At 34.9% G+C, this 18,185-nt stretch overlaps 1 protein-coding gene and 1 long non-coding RNA gene across 4 annotated transcripts; both read left to right on the top strand.

Moving 5' to 3' along the window:
- Positions 1-874: 874 nt before the first annotated feature.
- LOC110724528 lies at positions 875-2,758 on the top strand. The gene is made up of 2 exons (XR_002512003.1): positions 875-1,391; positions 2,537-2,758. It is a non-coding gene; the product is annotated as an uncharacterized LOC110724528 (long non-coding RNA).
- Positions 2,759-16,170: 13,412 nt separating this feature from the next.
- On the top strand, positions 16,171-17,447 carry LOC110724527. Of its 3 annotated transcripts, XM_021903948.1 has the most exons (4): positions 16,510-16,653; positions 16,745-16,927; positions 17,043-17,126; positions 17,277-17,447. In XM_021903948.1, exons 1-4 carry the CDS (start codon positions 16,649-16,651, stop codon positions 17,374-17,376), a joined length of 372 nt encoding a protein of 123 aa, XP_021759640.1. In that variant the 5' UTR covers positions 16,510-16,648; the 3' UTR covers positions 17,377-17,447. The 3 variants fall into 3 exon arrangements, 2 of the variants coding, with proteins under 2 accessions (XP_021759640.1, XP_021759639.1); XR_002512002.1 differs by lacking the exon at positions 16,510-16,653 and adding an exon at positions 16,171-16,227 and having other exon boundaries at positions 17,043-17,348; XM_021903947.1 differs by having other exon boundaries at positions 17,043-17,348.
- The last annotated feature ends 738 nt before the right edge of the window (positions 17,448-18,185 follow it).

Below are 18,185 nucleotides of genomic sequence, written 5' to 3'. Positions count from 1 at the left end.
ACTTAACCGTCAGAATTTCGCGAAAACAGACTGGCGCGGGCGCTCCACCAGGAGGCGCGGGCGCGCCTCAAAGTGGAGCGGGTGCTCCTAACTAGGAGCGGGCGCTCCTTGTCTGATTCGTGAAATTTCCAAAGGAAGGCAGAGTGGTATGCGGTTCAAGCGCGACCACAGGCGCGGGCGCGCCATCTATGACGCACGGCCGCGCCAACTTCACCCTTCCAAATATCCAAATTTCAGTGAGGTCCGCGGTTTAGGTGCGACCTCAGCGCGGCCGCGCGTATTTAGCGCGGGCCCTACTCATGGTTCGCGAGCGCGCAACCATCAACACTCTAAATATTCCAACAGGAAATTCCGTCGGTCTGGACTTTTCCGGCGGAAAATCCCTCGGAAAACAGTGAAATTCCTACAAAATTTAATGCGACGGTGCGTTCCAACGGAATTCCGTCGGAAACAGGCTTTTCCGACGGAATTTCAGGGTTTTCCGAGGGATTTTTTCCGTTGTTGATAAGCTGTTTTCTAGTAGTGATTCAACAATCCTCCCCCATTTAGAGTGTTCCTTTAATACATTCTCGACTTCTAACAATTAAGCCACATCTCATGCATCAATGCCAATGTCCCTTCGGATTGAATTGACACCTAGTACAACACACTTAACGATGATCATATCCCGTGATTTCCATATGGATTGAATCACACGAATATATCCAACAGTTCGAAGGTGAAGTACACACAAGACAAATCGAATTTATCATCACTTGACACTTTTATACATCCATGTGTCCGTATCTTTCATCAGTTCATCAAAGTCTATATGTCCATCTAGACTTCTTGAAGCGGCTAAACTTTGAACTCATATAGGTAGGTTCTCATATACGTTATGCAGTAGTAGAAAATTTGAAATAGGCACCCCCCCTTTAGCACCGGTTCTTGAAAACCGGTGCCAAAATAAATGGGCGGGATTGGAAATTTCAGAGTTGGCACCGGTTCCAACCTAAACCGGTGCCAAATCCTTTAATTAGCACCGGTTCAAACCGGTGCCAACCATTTAAAAAAAAAAAAAAAAAAAAAAAACAAAAGAAGGGAATGGAGTTGGCACTGGTTTAGATCGAACCGGTGGCAATTATTGCAATTAGCTCCGGTTCGAACCGGTACCATTTAAAACAACAAAAAGCCGAGTTTTTTACATAACTCCTTCATTTCTTCTTCAATTCGTTTTTCATTCTCTCTTAGCTCTCTGAAAGAAAATGCATGCCTCTCTCCTTCATTTCCTTATCTCTCATCTCTCATCTCTGTTCTTCTCTCTCCAACTAAGCACCACAACCAACACAACAACCAAGCCGCCGCCGTCAACCACAACAAACATCGCCGCCGCCTAAAATCAAAAATTTGAGGTTAGGGTTTTGGGTTTTTCACGATTTTGGCTGGGTTTTTCACGATTCTAGGTTTCTGGGTTTTGTGGGTTGAATCTGTGTGGGTGTATTTGTGCAAAATCGTTTGTTTTAAGGGGTTTATTTGATCGATTTTTGTTCAATTTTTTGGGTTTATTTGTTCGATTTTTTTTCGATTTTTTCGAGGTTTATTTGTTCTATTTATTTTTTGTTTTTTTGGTTGAATTTATCTGGGTTAATCGTTCGTTTTTAAGGGGTTTATTTGATCAATTTTTGTTTGATTTTTTGGGTTTATTTGTTCGATTTATTTTCGATTTTTTTGGGGTTTATTTGTTCTATTTATTTTTTATTTTTTTGGTTGAATTTATCTGGGTTAATCGTTCGTTTTTAAGGGGTTTATTTGATCGATTTTTGTTCGATTTTTTGGTGTTCGATTTATTTTTGATTTTTTGGGGGTTTATTTGTTCTATTTATTTATTTTTGGTTGAATTTATCTGGGTTAATCGTTCGTTTTTTAGGGGTTTATTTGATCGATTTTTTAGGTTTATTTGTCCGATTGATTTTCGATTTTTTAGGGGTTTATTTGTTCTATTTATTTTTTGTTTTTTTGGTTGAATTTATCTGGGTTAATCGTTCGTTTTTAAGGGGTTTATTTGATCGATTTTTGTTTGATTTTTTGGGTTTATTTGTTCGATTTATTTTCGATTTTTTTGGGGTTTCTTTGTTCTATTTATTTTTTGTTTTTTTGGTTGAATTTATCTGGGTTAATCGTTCGTTTTTAAGGGGTTTATTTGATCGATTTTTGTTCGATTTTTTGGTGTTCGATTTATTTTTGATTTTTTGGGGGTTTATTTGTTCTATTTATTTATTTTTGGTTGAATTTATCTGGGTTAATCGTTCGTTTTTTAGGGGTTTATTTGATCGATTTTTTAGGTTTTTTGTCCGATTGATTTTCGATTTTTTAGGGGTTTATTTGTTCTATTTATTTTTTGTTTTTTTGGTTGTTTATCTGGGTTGAATTTTAGTGCCTTGTTCGATTTTGTGGTGGTTTTTTTGGGGTTGAGTTTGAGTGATTTATCTTCTTTTGGGTTGATATTTTATGTTGTTAGTAGCATTGTTATCTGATTTTATTGTTTTAATTGATGCAGGTTTGAAGTTTCTGATTTTTTAATTTTCGGTTTGAAGGTCGTGAATTTGCTGAGTTTGAAGTTCGAAGTTCGAAGTTTCTGGGTTGTAAATTGTAAAATTACAAATTCAGCAATTTTTCTTTTTTTTTTAATAAGTTGTAAAATAACAATTTATTTGATGAATATAGCCTTGTTCGATTTCTTGTTTTGGATTGTATGCTGAAATTTTCATTGAAGGCTTAATTGCGATGAAATTGCAATTTTTTTTTTTATTGTTTGAAGGCATAATTGGTAACCAGTTCCAATTGTAGTTAAAATTAAAAAAAAAAAAAAAAAAAAACAGCGCGGCATTTACATTTGGCACCGGTTAACCGGTGCCAAATGCTTAAGTTGGCACCGGTTTTGAACCGGTGCCAAGTTTTCATGGATTTGGCATCCCTCAAATCCCCAACGGTTCAAAATCGGTGCCTTAGTGGGGGTTTGAACCGGTGGCCATTTATCTTTTTTGCCTAGTGATGGTGCCCTTGTGATAAGACACTTTCATTTAGAGCTTCTCAACTCTAAGTCTTTGAAAACTTTAAATAGACGCTAGCTTACACATCACAAGTAACATAGCAATATGGGTCATCATACATTGCTATCAAACAACAAAGATGCAATTCAACCACATTGAATCTAAGACTTGATGTTTCTTCAAGCGTTAGATTGGGTTTCACAAATTCGTGTTTTGGACATAAACCCATTCCATTCATAGCAAATATGATGGAATGCCTTGGCATTGCTTTAGTAAAACAATCCGCCAAATTTAATTTTGTTGGAACATAGTCAAGACTTATGACCCCATCATTGATAAGCTCTTTCACTAGGTTATGCCTAAGTGAAATATGCCGAGACTTACCATTGTACACTTGACTATAAGCCTTTATCAACGCCGAATTGGAATCACAATGGATTGCCACCGGTGACATTGGCTTTGACAATAAAGGCAACTCTATCATGAGATTCCTCAACCACTCAGCCTCTTTACTAGCTGAAGCAAGAGCAATAAACTCCGCTGCCATAGTGGAATCCGCAATGCAAGTTTGTTTCTTGGAAGACCATGAAATGGCACCTCCCCCAAACATGAATACCCAACCACTTACAGAAGAATCATCCTCTTTGTAAGTGATCCAACTAGCATTCGAAAATCCTTCTAAAACCGAAGGAAATCCACTATAAGTTAGACCATAGTCTAACGTACCCTTAAGGTACCTCAAGACCCTCCGAACTGCAAACCAATGATGTGCACCCGGGTTACTAGTAAATCTACTTAGTTTCCCCACAGCCAATGCAATGTCTGGTCTTGTACTAGTCATGGCATACATCAAGGATCCAATTATCCTTGAATATTCCAATTGGGAAACCGTTTTCCCTGAATTCTTAACCAATTTAACATTAGGTTCTATGGGGGTGTTCACGGGACACTTATCAAACATATTAAACCGTTTGATCATTTTATCAATATAATGAGATTGACTTAGGATAAGTCTTCCATTGTCCCTAATAATCTTGATGCCCAAAATGACATCCGCCTCCCCCAAATCCTTCATCTGAAAAGATGAGGATAAGAATTCCTTGGTCAATTCTACTTGTTGTAGACTTGTACCAAAGATAAGCATATCATCAACATATAGACAAATGATGACACCATGACCTTTGTCATCAAATTTGCTATAAATACACTTTTCAGCTTGATTCACTTTGAATCCAAAGGACAAAATCGTGTCATCAAATTTTTGATGCCACTGTTTTGGTGCTTGTTTAAGTCCATACAATGACTTAACCAATTTGCACACCTTATCTTCTTGTCCTTCCAAAACAAACCCTTCGGGTTGTTTCATATACACTTCTTCCTCTAGATCTCCATAAACGAATGCCGTTTTGACATCCATTTGATGAATCACTAGATTATATACCGAAACCATTGCAATCAATAACCTTATCGAGGTAATTCTTGCAACCGGTGCATAGGTATCAAAATAATCAACACCATGCTTTTGCCTAAAGCCTTGGATAACCAATCTGGCTTTAAATTTCACTATGGAGCCATCCGGTCTCCTTTTCCTAGTGAAAATCCACTTGCAACCAAGATAAATCCTCTATGACCCAAGTATTATTTCCCATGATGGAATCCATCTCATCATTTATAGCTTCCTTCCAAAATGCACTATCTTGGGAAGATATGGCCTTGCTATAACTCTTTGGGTCACTATCCACATTGAAACAATATGGAGTAGTGAAACTAAGGACATCCCTAGACCCTTCAACTAAGTATATGATGAAGTCCTCTAGAGGATTCCTAATTTTCCTTTCCCTAGTACTTCTCCTCACTTGAGGAGTTTCAACATTCTCATTATCGAATGTACTTTCATGAGTTTCAAGTTGATCATTCAACTCTATTATCTCCCTATCATTGGCACTGATTTGTAGATCTTTCGGTCTACTCATTGATGAAAATCGATTTTCATCAAAAATTGCATCTCTTGACTCAATAAACGAATGAATCGATATATAGTCATTTTGTTCTATTACATAGAACCTATAGGTTTTGCTATGCTCAGCATAACCTATAAATATGCAATCCAAGCCCCTTTCACCAAGCTTTCTTTTCTTGTTGCCGGGCACTCTTACGATTGCCCTACAACCCCAAAGCTTGAGATACTTCAAGTTTGGCTTTCTTTTGTACCAAAGTTCATAAGGAGTAGATTATTTTCCCTTAGTGGGAGCCTGGTTAAGAATGTGACAAGCTGTCAACATTGCTTCACCCCAGAACCCTTCACTCAATAATTTCGATCGATAATTAATCGCCCTACCAGCATTAAGGCAATTCGTTCCTCAGAAACATTGTCTTCCACTTCACCAACATCAACAAATTCGTTTTCTTGATCGTGCAATCGTAATTTTGAACATTGATTTGCTAGTTCTTCTGCCATAATCGACCAATGAACATCCTTTCTTTCAAGGCAGGTCAACCTTTCCCACGAGGTAGTGTCGCCCCTCTCTTTCAAGGGAGTTCGCTTGATTATCTTTGGTAATCTTAAACAATTTATACTTATTATTTATGACATTAATAATTAATTTTTATTAAATTTTAACTATAGTTAAGTTTAACAATTAAATTAATTAAAAAGCTACTTAAAAAAAAAAAAAACAAACCCCACTCCCCTAAAATCGATCAACCCCATCCCCTTGCCATCAGCCCCCTCCCCTCTGCCCCGCCGGCAGCTCCGACACCCCAACAGTCCCCCCTTTCTTGTGTCGATTCCATTGTTGCGAATAAGAATGTGTGTCGAACCCTCCCCTGCGCAGCAATACAAGCAGTTCAAACCCGAAAAATCCATGATTTCACAAAGTGCTCATACAATGTAATATTGTAATCTATTAACTATTAATAAAACAAAACATTGTTGATGTCATCAACCCTTAAATTATCCTACGTGTCAATTTAACATTAAAATTTTTTCCTCCATTTTCTATGTGTGATGTCGTCATCATTTGTTTTTTTTTTAACCTACACTATACATTTTTCTAACAAACAAAATTACCACTCTTTTTTACACAAATGACAAAACTTTATCTTATGCATAATAATAAAAATTAATTAAATCGTGCAACGCACGAGTCTAATCTAGTTAATCCAACATTTGAATTGAAAATGACAAGATAATGAGAATAATGAGGCTACTGGTATTGCAAGCCACAACCATTGGAATAACCAATGTCTGATTAAAATACCATCTATCAACTCCATATTAGAGATCAACAATTCTAAAATCCTGTATTACGAAGAACATCAAAAGTACCTGCAAAACTACCACTTTGGAGAGAGAATTGGCGAAATTTGTTGGAACAAAAAGGCAGGTAACCCAGATTTGTTGAATATGAAGGTTTCTTTGAATTTATTGAGTTAGGGTGAGGGGGGCATTTAGGAAATCGGGGAAGGGGTCAGCCGACGGATTAGGCGCCGGCAGGGAACGGTGGCCGGGCGCCGGCAATGGAGGGGAATGCGTGATTTTTTTGTTTAAGTTATTATAAAACTTAACCATGGTTAAGCCTATAATTGTAAATGAAAATCATTAAGGTCCCCATTTAATTATTATAGCAAATTAGAGTTTACCAAATCATTCAATTATGATTTACAATTATTGTACATCCGTTATAAAGTTACCCTAAAATGAGCAAAAGTTACCCTAATATGAATAAAAGTTATTCTGACATAAATAAAGGTAACGAAGTATTTATGGTTTATTAATAAAAGTTACCCAAAAATTGTAAAATTGACTAAATTTGATAAAAGTGACCACCGATGTACAGTAATTACCGTACATCGGATGTATACAAAAGTTACTCATTCAAATAAAGTTTATTATGTTAAAACAAAAGTTACTATGTTATTATAAAGGTCATAACAGATTAGGTATCTTTTTTTTTTTTTTTTTTTTTTTTTTTTTTTTTTTGAATGTACAGATTAATGTGAAAAAAAAGTCATCGTATTAAAATTAGGGTCACTATATTCAACATAACACCACACTTTAAATTCATAATAATATTAAAGGTCACACAAGTTTAAATAAAGGTTACTATTGTAAAATTAAGGCTACTATGTTAAAATTAGGGTCACTACGTTTAATATTCAGTCAATTACGCGTGTATGGATCCCAAGTCCACAATAATTTTATTGTCAATTAGGTCCACACAAGTTTTTTTCTCAGCCAAATTAAATATCCCTCTTTCCTAATCCAAGTATTACAAGAAGAATGTCCGGGGCTTGTACACAACATAGCCAATTTTTCTGCATCAAAGAAAAATCATCAAGAAATAAGTAGGACATATAATCAAATTAGTTTATATATTCAGCTTTAATATGAAATGAGCCAAATTCAATAATTTCTTGTCAATTAATTGTTGTTAAACAGTTGACATAATTCTTAACAAATATTCATATAGTCATAGAAAAGAAAGATACCAATGTCTTCTACAAGTGTCAAAGTGAAGTGTCCAGCATAGCATTTCAAGCTTTTATGAGGTTTAGGAAAAAAAAATAACTGTCAAAAAAAAAAAAACACATAAAAGCTTGAAATGCTATGAGTTTTTTTTTTTTTTTTCCTCTTTTACGAGTTATTTTACATAGCTAATTTATAACTCAACGATATCTCAAAGCTAAGTAAAAACTCCGTGTTTGCATATATTATAATCTACCATACCAATTCAGAATAACACGTATTATTAGCATTAGTATGTACGGAGTACAAGTTACAATTAATTGTCTTGTAAATGCACTAAATTATTATCATCCATTTAACAATTCAACCACGGACAATGATAGATGATGCCCAGATAGCAGAAATGGATATGACAAATTAGTCAAGCAACAGTTATGCTTGTCTGCTACTGCTAACAGAAATCAGCCCATATTGCTATACTCCCTAGTGCTTGTTAATTAGTTTTATCAGCCCATATTTCTGTAATGTGCTCATCCTCCTTTTGTTGCTTCCTCCTTGTAACAATTTGTTACAGAAACCTACAAACAAGAATCTAAAGGCATGCTTCTAAGGCCCTCGAGGACCATGTCCAAGAGCCTATCACCCTCAGTACCTCACCTCAGCTCATGACTTTTTACAAACTGTAAGTGCTAAACTAGATTCAAACCGATGCTCAACAAGCAAGTTCCATTTTGCCAAGTCTAAGAACATTTGTGATAATGCATGCAATTGTACCTAGACTCCGACTTAGCATATGATAAACCAAGCAGAAGTTGTATGAAGGCTAAGCTCAGCTAGGATAACAACAGCTTAGTAGCTGCTAGGTTGACAATTCCTCATCCACAGACAATCTGCAGAGTGAAATCTCTACTTACATATTCTTGACTTCAGTTGCCAATTACTACATATTATGACCCCTTTATCACCCAAAAGCCAACCCTGCAACGTGGCATAAGAAAATACTAAGTCTAGCATAGTTTGTTCATTAAAAGGATTCAAAAGAAAGCACAAGACGAATCAATCAACAAAACTTTGTTGGACAGTTCTTGCCTGAAAATTTTATCATACACCCGGGTGTACCATGCTCATGGTACACCCGGTCAAAATACAGGAGTTATAAAAACGCGGAAAGAACATTGTGTACAACTACAAAGTACATGAGCAAAAAAAAAAAAAAAAAAAAAAAAAAATTCAAAATGATTCTCTCCTTGATTTAAGGGATTGATTTGTTATTTATATTCCTTGATTCATGGAATTGATTTATTATTTACATTCTATATTATTTTTGATAAACAAAATTTCATTTTTTGTTAAGAGAGAGAAATTGAGTTTATATAAAGAGAAATCATGGTAAAATTTGAATTTTGAAGTGATTTAATGTTATTACGAAGTTGATTATATTGTTTTGATGAATCTTTTAATTGAAAGATATAATTGACGAATTCGTTGTTGAGAAAAAAGGTATTTTTCAAAAAAAAATTTAGCTACTTCTCTATTTTGGTGTTATTTTCTAAGGTTAAAGATGATGTTCTTTATATTTTGATAAATGTTCTTTTATCACTTTTTAATTGGAATAAAATATGTTTCTGGAGTTTGTTCAATAGGTTCTTTGAGTCTAAACTATATGTTTTTTATGTTACAAACAATGTTCTTTAAGATATATAAATTGATCATGTTCTTTGGGTATCAATAATACAAATTATGTTCTTTTTACTTGAATAATATGTTTTTGAATTTAATAATGAAAATTTTGAATTATATTTGTGTGAAAATAATTGTAAATAGAAGAATTATTGATACTGAATATTTTGAAATGATTAAACATCAAAGTTTTGGTAAAAATCAATTAATAATTATCTTTTACCTTTTTGAAAAAAATTGTTCTCAAGAAATTACTGTGTTCTTTATACTTCAGTGATACGTTCCTTTATAAATTCATGATGTTCTTTATAACTATATACTATGTTCTTTCCGCTTTAATTCGAGTGTACCATGCGCATGGTACACCCGGGTGTACGAACTAACAATTGGTTCTTGCCAAGTCAATAAAACTCAGGCACACCTTCTTTACACCATCGGGCATCAACACAAAATCTGTAATAAAATTTTAATATCTCCAACCCCTGAGGGTTTGAAAGACCAAACCCATCTACATAAATCATGATTGAAAATTTTGAAATTTACACAATACGGAAGCAACATAGTTCAGCCATAACACAATTCTGTTGACTTCCCCCTAAGCCCCCCCTCCTTTTTTTTCCCCTTTCCCAGCTAAAAGAAGGGCAGGGCTATTAACCTTTCATCCCATGTATATAATGCAGCAAACTAAGTGTTAAGAAACAAAAGTTTTCAAGCTTAATGCCTGATTTTTGGAGTTTGGACTTAAAAATGCATTAAAATATTTTATTGGCCATAGAAATAATCTATATTTAACCAAAATCAAAGAAAACATAGCTCGACCAAAACATGGGATAGGGAGCAAGAAAAAGGGGATGAAGCATGGCTACATGGGGCAGGGAGTAACTGATCAAACCCGGGAGATGCTAAGAAGTTAACTTGGCATGAACATGGCCGTAAAAAGGATGAGTTTCTTAGGCACCCAGCCGACTCCCCTCAATGGTCATTCATTGATGCAATGTTCCTTGAGTTTGGTAAAGAAGAACGTAATTTGCGCCTTGCATTGTCCACCGATGGTATGAACCCTTTTAGCTCCCTTAGTAGCACCTATAGTACTTGGCCTGTAATTCTAGTCACTTACAACTTATCCCCTTCTTTGTGCATGAAAAGAAAGTACATGATGCTAACATTGTTAATTTTTGGGCCAAAACAACCTGGAAATGACATTGATGTGTATTTAGAACCACTCATTGATGATTTGATCATATTATGGGATAAAGGTGTAGAGGTGTATGATGCTCATCGCAAAGAAATGTTCAATTTGAAGGCAATGTTGTTTACCACCATCCAAGACTTTCCAGTTTACGGTAATCTGTCAGGGTACACAGTGAAAGGTGGGTCAGCTTGTCCAGTGTATGAAGATAGTTTCAAGGGAGTTTGGTTATATGGATCTGGAAAAACAGCTTATGTAGATCATCGATGTTTTTTGCCTAGTGATCATAGTTATCGTAAGCAAAAGAAATCCTTTAATGGGAAACAAATGTTTGATGATCGTCCAAAGGTCTTCACTAGTGAGGAGGTGTTTCAAAAGGTAAAGGATATTCAGATTACCTTTGGGAAAAAAAAATAAAAAAAAAAACTTCCCAAACAAGGTTACAAGAAGTGTTGTGGTTTTTGGCGTTTGACATACTGGAGATTCCTTTTTGTGAGACATTCTTTAGATGCAATGCATATAGAGAAAAATGTGTGTGATAGTCTTATTGGTACTTTGTTGAACATCTCTGGGAAAACTAAAGATGGCCCTAAAGCAAGAGCTGACTTAGAAATCATGGGGATTAGAGCTGAACTTCATCCAGTTAAAAAGATAAAAGATGGCCCTAAATATTTGCCTCCCGCTGCTTTTACGTTATCAAAGAAAGAAAAAGTTGAATTTTGTGAGAGTTTGGCTGGAGTGAAAGTTCCAGAGGGTTATTCTTCAAACATTCACAACCTTGTTTCCATGGAAAACTTGAAACTTGTGGGTCTTAAGTCCCACGATTGTCATGTCTTGATGCAACATTTGTTACCAGTGGCTAATCGTTCAATTTTACCTAAAAATGTCCGACATGCCATCATTAGATTGTGTTCTTTCTTTAATGCAATCTACAATAAAGTTATTAATCCTAAAGAACTAGATGACTTAGAGGAAGAGATTATCATTATTTTTTGCCAGTTAGAAATGTATTTCCCTCCATCATTTTTTGATATAATGATTCATTTGACTCTACACCTGGTTAGAGAGGTAAGATATTGTGCTGTGGGCCTGTGTATCTAAGAGCTCAGTGGGATTTTGAAAGGTAAATGAAAATCTATAAGGGTTATGTGATGAATGCTGATTACCCTGAAGGTTGTATAGCTGAGCGAGTTCAGTACGAAATTGTTATTGCACTTTGTAGTGAATTTTTAGGAGATGTGAAAATGATTGGACTGCCTATATCTCGTCATGATGATAGGATAGATGGGAAGGGTATCATTGGTTATAAACAAGCTGACTTGTCTAGTGTCCAGTGGATTAAGGCCCATACATATGTTCTGCATAATGAGGATGAAGTAGCACCTTATGTTGAGCAACACAAAACTTTCTTGAAAAATAAGTATAATCGGAAGGCAACTGAGAAGTTCATAGCAAATGAGCATAATCAGACATTTTTTACCTGGTTCAAGGAAAAAGTAATGAAAGAACTTCAATCGTCACCAGAATCTATTTCTGATCGTTTTAAGTGTTTAGCATATGGGCCTAGCTTCAGTGCCTCTTTTTATTCTGGGTATATGATTAATGGTTGCACATTTTACACCAAGGATCAAGACGCAATTAGTACTATGCAAAATAGTGGAGTTACTTTAGAAGCTGAAGCCATGCATTTTTCTAGTGTCAAAGATAAGAAACCTGTTTATTGTAAAATGCGTTACTATGGTGTCATAGAAGAAATTTGTGAGTTGCATTACAATGGTTTCTCGATACCTTTATTTGGATGCAAATGGTTTGATAACTCTAGTGGCATTTCCATTGACGACTTATTAGGATTCACCATGGTAAATCTTGACAAACATGGGCATAAAGAAGATCCTTACATATTGGCTAATCAAGCTAAACAAGTATTTTATGTGACTGATCCAGCTGATAAGAGAAAGTCAATAGTTATTTCACCTTCGCCTCGATATGCAGTGGATGAGTATGAAAATGATAATCTGGAGGAAGGATCCACCTTTAAGAAGGGGCCACTCGGGGATGATATTAATGGTGATTCTTCAATATATGTAAGACAAGACCATGATGAAGGTATGTGGGACGAAACAGATTCTAAAAAGGGAAAGTCCCGAAAACGTCGTCGTAAATCAAATTCTAGACAAAACTGAGGTGTGTGCTAAATATATATTTAGGATACTGATACACATATGTCATTCATGGAACAACCTTTCTTTCTCTATTTTATTTTTATTATAGTTGAACTGTGGAAATGTATACACACATATATATATATATATATATATATTTCTAAGTTTATACCCCCAATTTTTGTATTTGGATATGATAGCTTCTAATAAATGAAATTTGGCAGCTTAATGGCAAAAAAGAAAAAGCATGCAAGTCAATCTACAAACAATGCAACCTCTGATCCAGAAAATGATGCATCTGATACTGAAAAAAATAATCATGAGGAAGAGAGAGGTCGCACTGTACTTGCAATTGTGGGGAAAGCAATTCAAAGCGGTACCAAAATCCTTGTGGAATGGCATCCTACATATGGAGTTCCATGTGGTGATAAAAAAAACCGCACTACCCTTTCTTCTTATATTGGTGTAGTTGCTCGTGAACGTGTAAACATTAACTATAAAAATTAGGGTGATGTTCCAAAAGAAATAGTGGATGAAGTGTATGAAATCATTGCAATAAGCATTTACCTTTGCAAATTCATCATGCTTTAATATAACTCAACGTGCATGAGGTTGTTTATATGTATTACTAGTATTATTACTTTTTACAGATTATATGTATTAATAAAAATAACATTTTTTTTAGAAAGGATTTGATGTACCAGAGAAGCGCAAAAAATATATCTTAGGGAGGGCTTCTATTCGATGGAGGGCCTTCAAAACAAGATTGAGAAAGTACTGGCTATACAAGGTACATGGAAATAAGAAAGTGGTAAGGAAAACATCACCATGGAAATATCCAATGATACAGTAAACTGATTGGAACAAATTTATAAAGACTTATACCGAAGATGATGCATTTCAGGTATTCTTATACTATATAAGTATTTATTAGATTGTGCTAGGAATGGAAATAAGCATCCTATCATAGTTATATACGTGAGACGCAAGAAGGGAATTGTTTGATGCTTGAGTTGGTTATTGAGTTTGTTAAAAGCTTTCTGTTATTAGCATTTTGTTAATTGTAATAATGAGTCTGTTGGGGGGCTTAATAGTCTTTACTGTGTAACAGAATATGATTCTGTTAAGGGGTTTGCTGAGGTGTCTAGAGTTTGTTATGCTAATAATACCACATAATGTATGAAAGTATGAGAATGAACCAATATTAGCCAAATTTATAAAAAGTGTGGAATATTAGTAGTTGAGTAGGATTAATTCTAGAATTTATCACTCTAAAGATAAAGTCATTTACCTCACGAAAAAAGTTGTTGCAACAAATACACCCCCAGGTCTTAATATTCGACTTATTTCAGCAACCTAGACGTTAGTTAACACCAAAAAAGTGATAATTTGATTGTAAGTTTAATGGACCACTCTCCTAGAGAAGAAAATGAAGGAAACAGATAGAAGAAATAGCTAAAATGACTTGATGCAATCTTCCCTTTATAACACTTGCTGATTATTAGCAGCGGTGTAAGATATTAAGCAACACGAGTCAAATCAAATGATTTCAGATCCCTGTGTATAGCATGTTTCTCCAATAAGTATCCTAGCACCATAAAGGATAAACTAGGAAGACCTGTAATTGATTTACAGAGCTCAAAGGCCAAGTATATAATTATAAACGGTATATATAAAGAATATAGCCTTTAAAAAACTAAGCTACATTAAGAAATTCAAGATATCTGAACATCAGAATAGAGTTTGAAGGTAACAATGATGTATTACAGAGGATATCTAAACTGCTATCTCAACATCAGAATAGAGTCTGAAGGATTACAATGATGATATAACAGAGGATCTCTGATCATTTATTGGTCTACATTTGGCTAATATTGGTCCATTCTCGAATGAAAGCTAGCTTGTATTAGTGGTTACTCTAACCAGATTATTACAGCCCTGATTACAGCTTTAATTCTTCTTATATCTCTCTTATAATTCCGTTTTCCTGCTTCCTTCTTCTTCTTTTTTTCTGTATTACTGTTCTGGTGTCTTGCAGATTGTTTGTATTTGATAATATTGTATACTAACTAGGTATGGTATCTAATGCAAAGGAATTAAGCGAAAAGAATCGAGAAAGGTCATTGAAAAAGAATACAAGCTACCGAGGAGGTAGACTAGGATACCTTTACTATGAAGAAGAGATTGTAAGTAGTTGGAAAATCAGTTTAATTAAGTATAAATCTGAATTTTGAGCTGAATGTTGGATTTGTTGCTGCCAAACATTAGGTAAAAGAACTTCAGAACAAAGGGATTCATGTCACACAAGTTCCTCGACATTCAGTTTGGCTCAAAGCCCATTCTAAAGAAAAAGATGGCCAAATGGTATTTGAGAATCCTGCTGATGATATAATCGTGCAAGCAATTGTAAGAATTAACTCTAATTTCAAGTCATTAAAATTGTTAGTTGCAAGTTTCTTGTTTTAAGTTCAAATTATGGGTCATGTTCTGCATACAGGTCATAACAAATTTTATTAATTATTATTTGTTTACTTCTTTAATAATTTTTTTTATCAGAGTACATTGGATGCCCAAGCTCAAAGAGGAGAAATAACCGCCAAGGGTCGGGATGACGTATTAGCCAAAGCAATAAATAAGCCTGAGCATGGTGGTCGTGTAAGGGTTGTTGGATCGGGCGTTTCAAATAAGGCATATTTTGGGTACAACCAACCAACACCTCAAAATCGTATGCAGGCACAAGTCAATTATCCGATGAAAAAGATGTGTACTATGAGAAATGATCAAAACTTGTTGATGTCTTACATTATATCAAGCCCTAATTTCAACCCAGATCAATTTAGACAATTCATGACAAGTGGTGGTGCTTTAGGTGGCCAAGGGTCGGTGAGTACTCCATTTGGGAGTTATGTTGCCCTACTTGGTGGCCAAGGGTTGGATGTTTCCCAATTTGGTTTCCCTATTCAAGGGTTTGGTGGTCCTCAATTTAGTGCTCTTAATGGACAACTTAGTGGCTCAAGTGGCCAAGTAGGTGGATGTGATGTCAATAATGTTGGTTTTAACGGCCTTGGTGCTCATTTAAGTAAACATGTTGGCAGAGACAATGTAGACCTTGAAATAAATGGTACTTCGGAACCTAACCAGGAGGAGATTTTGCCTTACCATGTTCATTGGCCCGAGAAACACTTAATGCAAAGTGATCAACAAATAGAGCAAAATCGTGCTTCTTCTCCTCAAATAAGTCATGAGCTAATTGATGATGATCCAATTACTCATAATCAATTTAGAAGTGGTCTGACAAGGCATGATCCAGTGAGTGTTATTGAACATACTCTTCCCGAGGTACATTATTCTTTTTCAATTATTTAATACTCAACCGCATTTAGCTTTATTATAAGTATTTCTCATGGTATATTAATTCAAATTGTACATGATAAGGGTTGGAGTGATTGTTCTTTGGCAATTCAAAGTGAGAAGGAGCTACATATTGTTGCCAAAGGAAAGGTGGAAAAAAGAAAATCAAAACAAGTAATTACTGTTCATAATGTTAAGATTGTGACTGGTCTTCTACGAGTCTCGGTTGATCAAGTGGTGATGCCAGCAGCTCTTATGCCATGTCCAACCTCAGAGTTCACGTACGTGTCTCAAGCTAAGGGTAGTTTTGCTCCCTGGCCAAGTCACTTGATTTTTCCAATGATGAAGGTAAAATTTTATTCTTATAATATTACAAAATTATGTCCCAAAGTGGTTATTCAAGTCTCGGGTTTGTATGTTAGTTTAATCATTTTTCTTTTTGATTTGTGCTTTTACTTTAAAGGATGATGAACAAACAGCAAAACTACTTGATTAACCCCTGACTACTCCATCCCCAGAAACACCATCATCACAAGCATCCACTACCCATAAGTATGTCATCAGAGATGAGGATTGTGCTAAGTTAACTACCAGTTTGTTGCGAAAATTCAAAATTGAAGTTGGGAGAATGAAAGAAAATGATGATTGCATATCAATAACAATCCCAACAAGTGTGTATGGACATGAGCAGAAACTTAAAATTGATTATGCATACATTTTTTACTGGTGCTTTCAAAGAGAGATTGGAGCTTCACATTTGTCTATCTTTATGAAGTAAATGCCTAATGACTACCTTTTTTTTTTCTATTGCTTTCTAACTATCAGTTTTATATTATTTGTAATAATATGTTAATTGATGTGGAAGGTACTTGAGCGAAATGTGTAAACAAGATAGTGTTGCTGGAATGTATGGATTTTGCGATATTGGTTATTTATCTCCGCTGACACCAATGACTGAAGAAGGACGGTCAGACTATTTAGCAAGTGTGTTTGGTCAAAATGAAGGGAAGAATCTTAATCAACTTTTCTTTGCTCCGTATAAAGAAAAGTAAGTGTGTATTATATATAAGACTATTTTTTGGGATGTTCAATGATAATAATGTCAATGTTACTTCTCTTACTAATGTTACATATAGTCGGCATTGGATGGTTGCGATCATTAGTCCTTGGAATGCAGTGGTGTTTTGGCTAGATCCAGATGGAGCAGAAAATGAAATTAGTGAATTTGCTCAAAAGACCATCAATGAGTATGTAGTACATCACATATTCATTATATCTACATATAATGTGCTTAAAATCAGTTTGCTTTCTTTGTGTTGTGATTGTTTAATTTATGAGGACGTATATTACAATATCGATAATTACTAATCTAATTTTTTTATATTACATTTTTTTAGTGGGATAAAAAAGTTTAGCCAAAAACATCGAAAAGACATTATCAAGATAAAAAAGAATCCAGGAATTAGGTGGAAGAAACCACAGGTAAGTTTTAGTTAATTTATACAAAGCTTCTTAATAATTATAAAAAAGAATTATCATGTGACATAACTAATTGTTTATTCCTGCGATAGTGGATACTATGTGTGCCGCTACATGCTTGAGATACAGACAAAAGACGACAAGTGATTCCTGATCAGGTATTATTCATGCATGCATAATGTATATTTATTCTAAAGAAAAAAAAAACTTCTGTTTTCATTTTTTTTATTCTGTTTTTCAACTGTTTTCATTTTATTCTGTTTTCATTTATATTACTTGTTTTTATCTATATTATTCTGTTTTTGTATTCTGTATTATGTTTCTGGGGGAAACATACTCCATGTTTCTGGGGCAAGTTTACAGATTCTGTAGCCAACTTTGAAGGCTACTTTAGGATTATCAGCCTGTTAGAAGTGCATTATTTATTTGCCTGGAAAAGGGCTGGAAGTTTGATTGAGTCTGAACCACTGCATTATATGGATGTGAGAATGATCATATCAATAATTTTGGTCAAACTAACTTCCGGAAGTTGTACACATAACTAACATCAGTTATCTTAAGGCCTTTATGATTGTTCATTAAGAAGCTGGTCATACATTCTATAATAGCAGTTAAGAACCCAGAAGCTTTTAATTGCTCAACTTTGTTTGTGTTGGCTATGTTCTGATTGTACTAAAATGGGTATCCGGCATAAGACGGCATGAATAAGTAAAAGATGCAGGCACATAAATATTGTGGTTTTGAAAATTCAGTCATTACAACTTTAGTCACATGAACTTAACTGGTTCAGTTAAGGTCAATTTGTCGATCATGTATCAGCTAGGGTC

The sequence above is a fragment of the Chenopodium quinoa genome, unplaced genomic scaffold (assembly GCF_001683475.1).
Source record: "Chenopodium quinoa cultivar QQ74 unplaced genomic scaffold, ASM168347v1, whole genome shotgun sequence".
Classification (NCBI taxonomy): Eukaryota; Viridiplantae; Streptophyta; class Magnoliopsida; order Caryophyllales; family Amaranthaceae; genus Chenopodium; species Chenopodium quinoa.
The sequence above is the reverse complement of the archived record's forward strand: the minus strand, read 5'-3'. Positions and strand labels throughout refer to the sequence as shown.